General features: G+C 57.5%; 3 protein-coding genes across 3 annotated transcripts; 1 reads left to right on the top strand and 2 right to left on the bottom strand.

Moving 5' to 3' along the window:
• The first annotated feature begins 1,200 nt into the window (after window positions 1-1,200).
• Window positions 1,201-4,969, top strand: RNF215 (ring finger protein 215). Its single transcript, XM_015878462.2, has 10 exons — window positions 1,201-1,494; window positions 1,796-1,924; window positions 2,027-2,098; window positions 2,182-2,267; window positions 2,646-2,700; window positions 2,886-2,990; window positions 3,120-3,236; window positions 3,678-3,815; window positions 4,036-4,138; window positions 4,312-4,969. Exons 1-10 carry the CDS (start codon window positions 1,240-1,242, stop codon window positions 4,332-4,334), a joined length of 1,083 nt encoding a protein of 360 aa, XP_015733948.1. The 5' UTR covers window positions 1,201-1,239; the 3' UTR covers window positions 4,335-4,969.
• Window positions 4,970-5,494: 525 nt separating this feature from the next.
• Window positions 5,495-11,461, bottom strand: CCDC157 (coiled-coil domain containing 157). The gene is given in 10 exon segments (XM_032447929.1): window positions 5,495-6,024; window positions 6,107-6,168; window positions 6,608-6,747; window positions 7,244-7,412; window positions 7,799-7,975; window positions 8,102-8,292; window positions 8,823-8,900; window positions 9,521-10,178; window positions 11,081-11,197; window positions 11,456-11,461. Coding segments are annotated over 10 exon segments (1,827 nt in total). The 3' UTR covers window positions 5,495-5,795.
• Window positions 11,462-12,097: 636 nt separating this feature from the next.
• Window positions 12,098-12,675, bottom strand: LOC116654104 (coiled-coil domain-containing protein 157-like). The gene has a single exon (XM_032447824.1). It carries the CDS (start codon window positions 12,347-12,349, stop codon window positions 12,098-12,100), a length of 252 nt encoding a protein of 83 aa, XP_032303715.1. The 5' UTR covers window positions 12,350-12,675.
• Window positions 12,676-12,700: the final 25 nt, after the last annotated feature.

Below are 12,700 nucleotides of genomic sequence, written 5' to 3' on the forward strand. Positions count from 1 at the left end.
GGAAGCTTGGAAATATTGGGACAGGGTACAAAGGTGGCGTTACAAAAAGAAGCTGGAATACAGACAAAGCTCAGGCACATGGGAGGACTGAGATGAGGGACTGGGGTCAGAGCACCAGGGAGAGAAGACAGGAACAAGGGACAAGGCAGGGAAATGGGAGAGGCAGGTGACAGAAATGGGGACGGAGACAAGAGGTGGAGACAAGGCAACAGGATGGTGTTGGGACAATGCTGCGGAGATGGGGAGAGGATACAGAGAGCAGGGGTGGGAGGTGTGGAAGGCAACAGATAGGGACAGGAGCTGGGGACAGGGAATGGAAAAAGGGATAAGAGATTGGGGTCAGGGACAGGGTGGAGGCACCAGGGAGTGGGGTGCAGGGGTTGTGCTGGTATCAGTGCGGAGGAGTGATGCCTGTGTTCCCAGTAGGGCTGTGTGTGTCCCGAGGAAGCAGGGATGCCCTACAGGGCTTGAGGACCCTTGGGCTGGGGGCTGCTGTGATCCCCAAGGATGTGTCTCAACGTGCACCCGCTGCCTCTGGCACAGCCCCATGAGCTCGTCCCTGTGCTGGGTCCCAAGTGGTTGCGGAACACTGTGCCAGCATCATACACGTGTGAGCCTGGACACGTGTGTGCGGTGACGTGTTGATGGGGCACGGATGGAGCCCATTGTCCCTTCAGGCTTCAGCCTTGTCCCCACACTCAGTGCTCTACCAGTGCCAGTGCTGGGCCTTGTCCCTGTCATTTCCCAGCTCCCAGTGGTGGTTCCCAATCACAGCCCAGTCCCAGTGCCTGTCCCTGCACCCAGATCAATCCCCATCCCATGGCTGGTACCAGTGCCTCTCTCTGCGCTTATCTCCATCCAATTCCATACACAGTTTTCAACTACCCATTCACCACCTCATCCCCATCCCTTCCACCTTCTACTTTGTCCTCATCCCAAATCCTTTCCCTTTCACGTTCTCTTTCCCTTCCCAATCCCAATCCCCATCACTGCATCCCACCTTGTGGTTTGTAAGGATCAGAGCAGTTCTGTGCACAGTCAGCACTGAGCCCAGCCCTGTCTAACAGCTCGATTAAAAGCCTAGAAGAAGAGCAGAGTGTCCTCCACCTCCACCTCCATCTTTCTCTCGGTTCTCACCCCACTCTTCTTCCCCGACCCCAACACCAGGGGCTCATCCCCTATACCTCCCTTCAGACCTCCCCGCCGCCTGGGGGCGCTGTGCGGCGGCTCGGGGCAGCCATGGCGGCGCTGCGTGCCGCTCTGCTGGCTCCGCTGCTGGCTCTGAGCCGGGCCGGGCCGGGACCGGCAGCCTCGGCCCGCGTGGAAGTGGCGCTGTCGGGACCGGGGGACGCGGCCGGGGATGGAGACGGGACGGCGGCGGGGCACGGCGGATCCTACACGCTGCGCGGGGCCCTGCTGGGGGCGGACGGGGACGGGAACGGGCCGGGCCGAGGGGCAACGAGGGAAGAGGAGATCGGGGGGCGGCTGGTGCTGGTGAGGGGATCGACATGGGGATCGGCATGGGGATTGACATGGGGATTGACATGGGGAGCTGGGGGGTAATGGGACCTGGGGGTGATGGGACCTGGGGGCCTCTGTGTGAGCTCTGGGGTTAGTGGGAGGGTGATGGGAAATGGGGTGTATGGGAGCACTGCTGGGGGCAGTGGGGGAGCGATGGAAACCCTGGAGCACTGTGTGCCCCCCTCACACCTCCCCAGCTGCCAGCCCTGTCCCTGCTCCCTGCCTTGGAGTGCCTGGAGTCCCTGACGTGTCCATGTTGTGCCCGTGTTTCCAGGTGGGCGATGCGGATCCGGAGCTGGGTGCTGCTGACAGCTGGATCGGGGTGGTGCCTGTGGGTGAGGAGCCTGCAGACAGCCCCCGCAGCGCCAAGGAGGAGTCCTTCACTGCTGCCGTGGTCAGCAAGGTGAGCACATGGAGCAGCAGACAGCCCACAGGCACCTTGTGGGGCACTCAGCAGTGATGTGGGCAGCGCTGGCCCGTTGTGCTGAGCCTCCTGTCCCTGCAGATGAAGCGAGCCCTGGTACTGGGGGCCTCAGCCCTGCTCATCCTGGCACTGAACCAGAACGCCATCCGAGAGGTAGGAGAGCCCTGCAGTCCCGCTGTGGCACTCTGGCCGCTCTCCTGCCCCACTCAGAGCTGTTGCTTTTCTGTCTGGTGCAGCTGGATGTCTCCCAGCTCCTTGCTAAGCCCGTCATCGTAATCCAATCCTCGGACAATGTCACCAGGCTGCTGGGAGCACTGCTGCGGTGAGTGAGCGTCCTCTTGCAGCACTCTGGTTGTTGCAGTGGGCAGCAGAGCACAGCCAGCACTGCTGTGCGGTGTGGGGAAGCAGAGGGGGCTCACGAGGTGTCTGGCAAGCTCAGCTTGGCATGGGAGCAGGGGGCATGTGTGGTGGCTTCACCTATTGGGAAATGGGCACGGAGCAGGGATGTGACCTCTGTGTAGTTGCTGAGAACTGGGTGGAAAATGTCACTGTCATTTCCTCTGTGTGGCCCTCTGTCCTTGCACACATCTCAGGAGTGGCCTCCCTCAGTGTGGCAGTGCCTGGCAGGATGAGGGCTGCTGGGCGCTGGGGATGCTGCATCCTCCATGTGGCTGATGCTAATTGTGCCTCTTGCTCATAGAGGACTGCGGGCTACAGCGAAGATCACATACCAGGCAGTGCTGCTGGAGAACCTGGTATGTAAGTCCTCCACCTCCTTTGTTTGGGTATGAGGACAGGGGCACGGCCGTGCCCAGCTGTGGGGATATCTATATGGAGCAGGAGGCAGGTGTGCAAGGGCTGCTGGAGCTGCTGGTGTCTCTCAGTGCTGCCCCTTGTGCTGCAGCGTGCTGTTGTGGTGACGGTGTGTCCTGCCTTGCAGGGGGTGACTCTCACCCTGTGGTCCACCTGCGGCCTGTCCCGAGGGGGCCTGTATGGCGAGTGGCAGGGTGTCATCTGCACCGGGGAGAACAGCTCGCAGGTCCAGGTGTGTCAGCATTGCCTGCAGGCAGCCCTGTGGCCACTCCTCAGCATCACCACGGCTGGGGATGAGGCTGGGGGTGAAGCTGGGGTCTCCCATTTGCCCCCTGAGCGCCTGGCGGTGTTGTCCTTGCAGAAGTACCTGCAGCAGCTGTGGAACACCATCCTGCTCATCGCTCTGCTCCTCTGCATGGGGGTGATCGTGCAGGCACAGCGGCAGTCACGGCAAGGCCTGTCGGAGCGGGATGCTGAGGTGGGACATGGGGAGGGGGCAGCCAAGGGGACTGGGGCTGTTTGGTTTGGAGGAGGATGAGGGGAGACCTCATTGCTCTCTGCAGCTTCCTGCAAGGAGGTTGTGGCAAGGAGGGTTTTCTTTCTCACGTGAAGTGTGATGAGATGTGAGGCAACGACCTCAGCTTGCACCAGGGGAGGTTTAGTTTGGATGAGAGGACAAATTAATTCACATACAAGGTGTGGGAAGGGCTGCCCAGGGAGGCGGCAGTCACTATCTCCTGGAGATATTGAAGGTATGTGGTAGGTATTTAAGAGAGGTGTGGACACAGTGCTTAAGGACGTAGCTGAGTGTTGGAACTGTGGTGTTAGTTGATGGACTTGATGTTCTAATGGGTCTTTTCCAACCAACGTGATTCTGTGCTCCAATCATTTCGCCTCACCTCCCGCTCTGTGTCTCCAGCTGGACCTGAAGCAGCACATTCGGCGGCGGCTGTTGGCCCTGAAGACACGGAGGTACAATCCTGGCAGGGCGCTGCGGAGCCGGGCCTGTGAGATCGATAGCTGTGCTGTGTGCCTGGACCAGTTCAGCAAGAGCCAGGTCAGACTGGTGGGACTGGTCCCAGTGACGGCTTGGGGCCACGCATGCTAACACCACCCCTTTGCTCTGATCCATGGGGCTGAGCCTTCTCATGCTTTATCAGGGCAGGGGTGTCCCTGTGAGGGGGAGGTGTGGCTGGGGACTGCCCCCCTCTGTGGGCAGGGGGCAGATTGCTGTGCTCCTCGTGGCTCACATGTCCCACCTGCTTCCCTCCCTGCAGTGGCTGCGTGTGCTGCCGTGTTCCCATGAGTTTCACCGGGACTGTGTGGACCCTTGGCTCCTCCTGCAGCAGACCTGCCCACTCTGCAAGCATAACATCCTAGGTGAGAGCAGCTCTGGGAGATCCTGGCGGGTCCCTACACATCCCGCATCCCAGTTCAATCTCTGGGGAGCGTGTTCATGGAAGGGCAAGGGCTGGGGAGGAAGTGGTGCCAGCCACAGGCTGCTCTGCTCTTGTGATCCCTGTGTGACACCCCCCCATCCTTCTCCATTGCAGGGAACTGCTGTGGAGAGAGTTAGTTGGCTCAATGGACGCACTCCGGGGACAGACGGACCCATGGCTGCTCTGGGAAGAGCTGGGGAAGGACAGGGCAGTGTGGGGTGAGCTGTGCTTGGAGCTGGAGCAGGCTCAGCACGGCTCTGCCCTTTGCAGCACCAGGCAGTGCCTGGCCCTTAGGAGAGTGAAGACTTTGGGGGGTTCTCTCTGCTTGGCGTGAGTAGAGGGGCCAGGGGCATGGCTGGGCATTAGCCAAATGGCTGGGGCTGGGGGCTGGGTGCCAGGGAAAGCACTCATGGGTTTAACTGGGGAGGGGCCACTAAGGCTGTTGGCAGAGTCTGCAGGCACTGAAGGGAAGAGCGCAGGCTTGGCTGTTCCCTCTCCCTGCTCATCATTTTTTCTAAGTCTTTTCTATTTGCCTGTGGCTGGGAGCCTGCCTGCACCTGGGACTCTGCCACAGCTGAGGGTGGGTGGGGGTGTGGGGGGGAGGACGAACCACCTTATTTATACTAACTTATTAGAAAGGACAGTACGAGTTAGTTGAACACAGAGTGCTTGTGGACTCGCTGTGAGCCTGCAAGGGCTCTTGTTCCATGTGGCAGCTGGAGCTGCAGCACTACTTGTGGCAGACACTATTAAATACAGAGCTCAGAGAGGCTGCTGTGTCTTGTGTTTCATAGTTCTTGGCCTTGCTGACCACTTTTCCTTGCTGCAAGAGCACTCTCTAGGCTGCAGCTCATGCTGGCAAGTTAAGCCTGTGAGTTCTCTTCAAAGCAGCGTAGCTGCCTCCTGGGAACAGTTCCCTGGCTTGAGCTGAGCCAGGCTGTGCTTAGGCATTGTGTGGGTGCTTCTGAGTTGGTCAGGATCAGAGCTGAGCCAAGGATTGCTGCAGCAGCTGAGCTGTGGGCAGTGAACTCCAGTACCCAGGAATGCCGCCAGCCCTGCTCTGCTCATTATTCAGAGCCATCTCTGCGTGCTGAAAATTTCCCCCCAGGCCTCCTTGCCTGAATGCTGGTCCCCTCACTGCCAGCAGTGTTTGTACCTGGCCCACTCCAGTCACCATTGCTATACAGTGGCTTCTGGGGCTGCTGTGCTGTGGGAGACAGGAAGGGTCCACGCCAGCCCAACTCATGCACTCCACTGCCTTGTGCTTCACAACATTGCTCAACAGAGGGCCAGCAGGGGAAGCTGAGCAGACAGGTTTATTGCAGCCACCATCCTGTAGCAAACAAGGTGTAGCAACAGCTGCTGGCTGGCAGCCTCAGCTTTCTTTCAGCCTCCCAGCTGCTGCAGAACCACTGCCCACAAGTGTTACACCCACTCAGCAACACCATTCCTCGGGTGTGGAACAACAGGAAGGCAGACCGAGTTTCCCAAGGGAACATACCTTCATGTTTGCAACAGGTAACGAGGTCCTGCAGGGAAAAGGGAGTAGCTGCATGCTGCTCATTAATGCTTCACCTCTGTCTCAGTCTCCAGAGCATCTATTTGCGGTGCGAGAAGTGATGTGCTCTGGGTGCACTGCTGCTCCCTCTGGGCTTGTGGGGAGCCAGCACCAGTCCCTCCGCTGGCAGCGTGATGCAGGCTCTGGCCTCACGTGCAGGTTCTGTTGGGAGCAGCTTATGTTGCTGGCTGCCCACAGGTCGCTGCCGGGCCTTGCTGGTGGCTCTGTACAATCCTTTGCCATCTCCGCTGCCTTGGCTGCTCGGAGGACTGTGGAGGGGAGAAGTGGAAGAGGTTGAAGGGGAGTAAGAGGTGGAAGCCCCCCAGTGCTGTCCTCTCTGCTCCCACTCACCCTGCAGCCTCCCCTTCACGCTGACTGCTGAGCTGAGTCCACTGCTGGGTCTGTGGGATGTGCTGGGGAAAAGAGAGGAGGTGAAACTCCTGTGTTTGGCTCCATGATTGCTTATCTTGGCTTCTGCTGTGGGTGGATTTCACTGCTGAGCAGGTAGTGATGAAACGGAAGCACAAAAGCTATGGGGCTGTTGTAAGGAAGCTGGGAACCAGCCCCAGGCACCTCAGCAAAGCAGCCTACTGCTGCTGGTTCAACCAGACCGACCTCTGGTGGGACACCACAGAACCATGGAGCTGGGCTTTGTCCTGCTCAGCCCCATGAGGAGCAGATTGGGAGCCCCAGGTAATGCTGCACAAGGAGCACCACAGCCTTCCACTCCTGGGAACCTTTTCTCTTTTACCTCCTGTAAGGGTACGGCCACGGAACTGATCCCCAGGGGTTGTGGGACAGGGTTTGCAGGACCCTGTTTGTGTACCCCGTCCTGCCAGCCCCTCAGCTCACCTGCAGCACGCCCTGCTGAGCAGCTGCCTTCACTTTGGCCAGCGCAGCCCTGAGCCGCATGTTCTCCTGCTCCAGCACACCAATCCTGATGTGGTTGGCCTGCAGCTGCTTCTCCATGTCCTCAGTGACGTTTCCAGTGCCTGCAGATGAAACATGGTGCTTTGTGTCAAGCCTGAGCTCAACACACTACCCAAACCTGCACAGAGGTGCTGGCAGCAGAGCCTGTCCCTGCACTCTGGGACCACTTGATCTTCTGTCCTCCCTCTCAAGCAAGGCGGTAACTGCTGGAAATGAACCTTCCTGAACTGGAGAACAACAGGAAGTGGCACCTGGGACCCCAATCTGTCATTTGAAACAGCAAGGACAAATGCAGCCGTGTCCAAGCCCTTGCCCTGCTTTTGTGCCAGATGTGGGACACACAGCACCCACATAAAGAATCAGGTTAAGATGGTAGCGGCTTAGTGCCTCACAGGGACTGAGCCCTTCCTGGCTGCAACTGACTCACGTCAGGAGGACAGACTGTTACACAAGTGACACCAATGTGCCCAGGGCTGACAGGATTTCATGTGAGCTCCAGGAGACCCCAGGCCTGCTGCAGCAAAAGCATGCACTGCTGCCTGTTGCCCCGTCCCTTACTCTCAAACTGCGTCTCAACGGGGATGTGCAGCTCAGGGAAGAACACCAGGAGTTTCTCTCGCTCCTTCAGCTCCTTTGCCTGCTCCTCCAGCCCAGAAACATTCTCCCGTAGCTCAGAGATGGACTGCTCCAGTCTCAGCTTCTCCTGCTGCAACGTGTCCAGCAGCTCCTGTGGGGCCAGAGCAGATGGGTGAGTTTTGGAAGCACCTTCCCAAACTTCATTACTGTACAGTCTAGGGAAGGCCCATTGGACTACCCAGGGAAAGGTTCCTGTCCTTATGGGATAAGGATATCCCCAAACAGAGGGACAGCATAGTCTTGGCTGTAATGGTCTCTGTGTCTGAAGCACAGACTGCTTCAAGCAGCCATGAAATGAGTCTGAGAGAGAAGGGTCACTACGTGGAAGTAGCCACATGGCAATGTCAAACTAGCTGACAGAGCCACTGTCCTGGGAGAACTGCCCACAGGTGTGGGATGGGGCAGAGGTGGCACCTGGGAGCCCAGTGGCACAGCTGTGTTCTGTCCTGGTTGTTTCCCCTGACAAAGTCTGGGTACCTGCTGCACCCGTAGCTGGTGCATGCTCTGCTCCTTCTGCTTCTGGCTCTCCTGCAGCTGCTCTGCCATCCTGGCTCTCTCCTCCTCAGCCTCCCCCAAGCTAGCTTGCAGCTCCTCACGCTGCTGGTCCAGGCTGTCCAGCTGCTGCAGCAGGGTGCTCTGCTTGGCCTGCAGGGACTGTGCAGAGAGGCGAGCTTTCCAGAGGCTGCTGCTGTCCTGATGCCAGGGCCATGGAGAAGCAGCACCCATGGTAGTGAGGGGCTGTGGTCAAAACTGGACAGCTCCAAAGAGCTCTGTTCATACCTTCTCATGCCTCAGTGTGCTCTCCACTTTGGCCTTCTCCTTCTCCAGCTGGGTGGTGACTGCGCTCAGCTCCTGTTCCAGGCTGTCCCGCTGGCTGATGAGCAGCTGTACCTCCTCCTCCAGCTCCAGCACCCGGCTCCTGGCCACCATCGCAGTCTTCAAGTCCTCCAGCAAAGTTTGCTTGGTTGCCTCTGGGGAGGCACAGCAACTGTGGCACAGGCTTGGCAGGAGAGGGGGAAGCTCCCAGGCCAGGAGGTGTCTTTAGCGGCCCTACAGCCTCTGCAAGTGCTGGCAGCAGGCATTGGTGTCCCAGGGAACCCCAAATCTCAGCCAGCACCAGTACCAACCCACCCTGGTGCTGGATGATGTTTGGGCACTGCAATCATAGTCTCATAGTCTCGTGCGGGTTGGAAGGGACCTTAGAGATCATCGAGTCCAACCCCCTGGAATTTGAGCCTCCTGTGTAGCAGAGCGGCACTTCTACCACTTGCGCCACAGGGGGGATTCCAACCCAGGGCCTCCGGTGTTGCAACGCGGCATTCCTACCACTTGCGACACCGGGGCACACGATGAGGAGGTTATGTCATCCTTCCATTCCCACTAGGTCTATCCCCAACAGATTCTGGGAAAGCCAGGAGTTACATGGGTGAAAAACATATGCAAGATCAGAGGCAAACTCAGGGAGAGATGTGCCAACTGGATGAGCCCCCCAGGTCCTTACCCAGTTCCTGCACAGCAGCCTGCTTTGTGCCCACTGCTTCCTTTAGGGCAGAGATTTGCTCTTCCAGTAGAGCAGCTCCTAAATCAAAGCAAAATATTACTAAACATTAAACAGTTCCTCAAAGAAACTAAAACAAAGAGGCAGCAACTGACTGTGCCAAAGCATTTTTCAGCCAGTAATTGTCCCATGCTGTGATTCAGCAGAGGAGCGAGAGGATGAGGACAAGCAGCTCCCACTGCTGGGAGTAAGCCTCATAGCAGGGAACAGCTGTCAGCATGTGAGATGCTGCAGAGATGGGACACAGAGAGCATGCAGAGCCTGCAGTGGTGGAAAATGAGATGATGGGAATAGAGAAGCAGCAGAAGAATCTGGGAGATAATGAGGGCATCAGGAAAGGCAGTGATGCCAGTGCAGCGGCCTTCATCTACTCCAGGAGCTGCTGTCAATACACGGGTAAAAGGCAGGTATGGCCAAGTAAACCCATTGCATGGCTTGTCCTCTTGTCTCAGCCATGTAAGACATCAGAAAACTACATAATGACCCTACAGGGAGTGTTTGCTCACCACTGATGCAGGACCTACCAAAACTTGTGGCCAAAGCCCTGCTCATGGTGGTGGTGGAACCAAGATTTGACTACAGGCTGCCTCCTTCTGCAAATACTCCAAACCTGGAAGGGGGTGCAGGGGACAGCACTGTACCTCTCCGTAGGTCATCCTTGTCCTGCTCTAGCCTGGCTACAGCCTCCAAACGCTCTTTGTTCTTTGCTTCCAGGCTCTGCTCAGCCTCTTTCCTCTGCTGTGCTTGGGTCTCCTTCTCCACCTGAAGCAGCCGAGCAAAGTCCTCCACCTGTTTCTGCAGCTCATCCTTCTCCTTCTTTGACTCTGCCAGCTCAGACTTCAGAGGGTTGACCTGCTCCAGCAGCGTGTGGAGGTGTGTGCTGATGTGTGAGAGGTCTTTGCTTTGCTCTGAGATCCAATAGCTCACATCAGTTGCAGAGAGGGTCCTTCTCCCCTCAGTGCCCTCCAGGGCACTGCTCAGAGCCGAGGGGATGTTCTGGCTCTGGCAGATGCTGATGATGGCTTTGCTGACCTCTTGAAGGCCAGCCTGGGCGCTAGCACAGCTGTCACAGGGTGCTGGAGGCTCTGCTGTCTGCGTGGAGATGCTGCGACTGCGCTCAACAGGGCTGCAGGCAGAGCTGGGCTGGGAGCTGCCTGCGGTGTTGCTGACAACCTGCCACAGGGAGCTGGGCTGGGCAGCACCTGAGGGTGTGCTTGGCTCTGAAGAAGATTCCTTTGCAGTTCTCTCAGCCTCAGGGGTGGATTGTAGTGCAGCAATATCCTTCCTGCAAGTCTTCTTCTGATGAAAAGAGCACAGGACACAAAGAGCCCAGGCTGAACTTCATCATCAGCAAACAATTCAGGAGAGCTGAATGCAGAGGTATGAAGGATGGGGACAGGACATCAGTGCAGCCAAGAAGCTACAAGGTCAGAGCGTGTACTTTCAGAGCTTGCTGGAGGACAGAGCTACCAAGCGCTCAGGGTTCACTGTTTATTGTGTTACAGTGAAAGCAGGTGGCCTGTAAGCAAAATTATGTTTACACACAGCATGGGTTACCATTGGTTCTGCCTGACACCAGGGAACTGAATTTCTCAAGCTCTCAGGTAGCTTTTTGGTCACTGCCTGTCTAGCAGAGCTGTGGTTTCACAGTTTCTGCAGCAGAACCTCCTCCCTGGCTCTTGTTTTTGTTATTTTCCTTGTCACACCTCACTGTATCGTCTGCTGGTTATGTGAAATGAATTATTCTGACACTATGCCATGAGAGGCATCATTCTGAAAATAAAACATAGGGGAGAGGCATAGTATTTTTACCACAAATCATTTCACTGATGTAGGCCAGCTCAGCCCCATACAGTGTGGGTCAGCAGAGCTACAGAGGTGGCAAGTTGGCAAGAAGGGAATATTTTTCCAAGCAATAAGAACAGCCAGGCTCCCCAGTCCCAAAATCCTGGTGGAGGCCTGGAGGTCACAGTCAGGGAATGCATCTGGAGCAGCCACATGTACTATGGCATCCTGGAGAAAGACTGTGACATCAGCTCCATGCCATGGGCATGGCTGGCATATCTTTCAAACTGTGTAGGCATTGAGGCCTTGCCATGAGCCCTGTGCTTGGCTCCAAGTACCCACACACCCTTGTATGGCCCACCTCAGTCTGAAGCTGCTGGTAGCAGGCCCCCAGTCGCAGCATGCTGTGCCAGTACCTCCTCACCGTCAGCCCTGCCGACATGCATGGTCCCACTGCCTCCGCTGGGGGCACAGTTCGCTCACTGAGCAGGTTTTCTGCATAGCCTGTGAAGCTCTGAAGCAGCAGCAGCAGCCTTTGTGGAAATGAAACACAGCTTAGAGCAATATAATATTTGTAACGGGAAGAGGGCCCTTGGCGTTTAACAGAGCAGTGAGCCTGAAAAACCAGCACAGCAGCAAAGGAGGCTGGATAACAGTGTGCGTGTAACCTTCCTCAGGCCTGGAACAAGACTGGGAAGGATTACATCCCCCTGCAGCACCAGGATATAGCTCCAAGGGACTGCAGTTAGACTCTCTGTAAAGATTTGGGGCACTCACTGCTGTTATTGAACCGTCATTGTTAGGACCAGGTATCCAAAGACAGATCTGAGGGCACGACTCATCTTTAAAATTGAGATGTTTTCATAGAATCATAGAAAAGCTTGAGTTGGAAGGGACCCCCACAGTCAGTAAAAGCTGGTGGACAAAAGAACTGAGCACAGCCCCGACAAAAAGGACCTGGGGGTACTGGTGGATGGCAGCTGGACATGAGCCAGCACTGTGCCCTCACAGCCTGAAAAGCCAACTGTATCCTGGGCTGCATCCAAAGCAGTGCAGCCAGCAGGGTGATGGAGGGGATCTGCCCCTCTGCTTTGTGAGACCTCACCTGGAGTGTTGCATCCAGATGGGGAGTGCTCAGTGCAGGAGAGACACAGAGCTGTTGGAGCATAGCCAGAGGAGGGTCAGAAAAAGGGACTGAGACACTCGAGACCAGGCTGGACAGGGCTCTGAGCACCCTGATGTAGCTGTGGGTGTCTCTGTTCGCTGTGGGGGAGTTGGACCAGATGGCCTATCAATGATTTTGTGATTCTTTGACCTCAAAGACCACCCAGTTCCAACCCGCTGCCCAAAGCACTTGGCAGCATCACACATCTTCTCTCCGTGGGGAAGGAGCTGCTGTGCCCCTGCTGCTCTTTGCAGGGTGCTGTGCCCGCTCACCTGTCTATCACCAGCTCCAGCAGCACCACATGCGCATGCTGGCTGAACTCAGGATCCCCCTCGGCGTGACTGTACCGCTCCAGCAGCGCCAGCAGGTCCAGCTCACAGGACACTTTGTTGGGGAACTTCCAGGATGGGAATCGTGCAGGGCCGGTGCGGGAGGTGACGTCGGCGATGGCTCCTTGCAGGTCCCTCAGGTCGGCCTGCAGGCTCGCCATGCAGCCGGGGTGGCCCAGGAGGTGAGCCATGGGTGGACAGACAGACGGACAGATGGATGGACCAGCGCTGGGAACGGATGGTGGGTGACACCAAAGGGCTGCCAGCAGGATGGAGGGGACAGGCGCTGCGTCCCCAAGGCTGTATGATTTGGGGTGAGGGGTGTCTAGGCAGCGGCCTGCAGGGAGCTGCGGGAGGCGAACAGCAGCGCTGTGTGCGCTGAGGGCGCTGGGACGCCGGGACGGTCCCACCGGCTGCAGGTGATGCTGGAGGCGGCCGCCTGGGACTAGGCCGCGGCGCCGCACCCGCTGCCATGGCAACGCCCCGCCCGCACGAGCGGAACCACCCTCTGCGCATGCGCTCCTCCCCTCTGCGCCTCCTTC

The sequence above is a fragment of the Coturnix japonica genome, chromosome 15 (genome assembly GCF_001577835.2).
Source record: "Coturnix japonica isolate 7356 chromosome 15, Coturnix japonica 2.1, whole genome shotgun sequence".
NCBI lineage: Eukaryota > Metazoa > Chordata > Aves > Galliformes > Phasianidae > Coturnix > Coturnix japonica.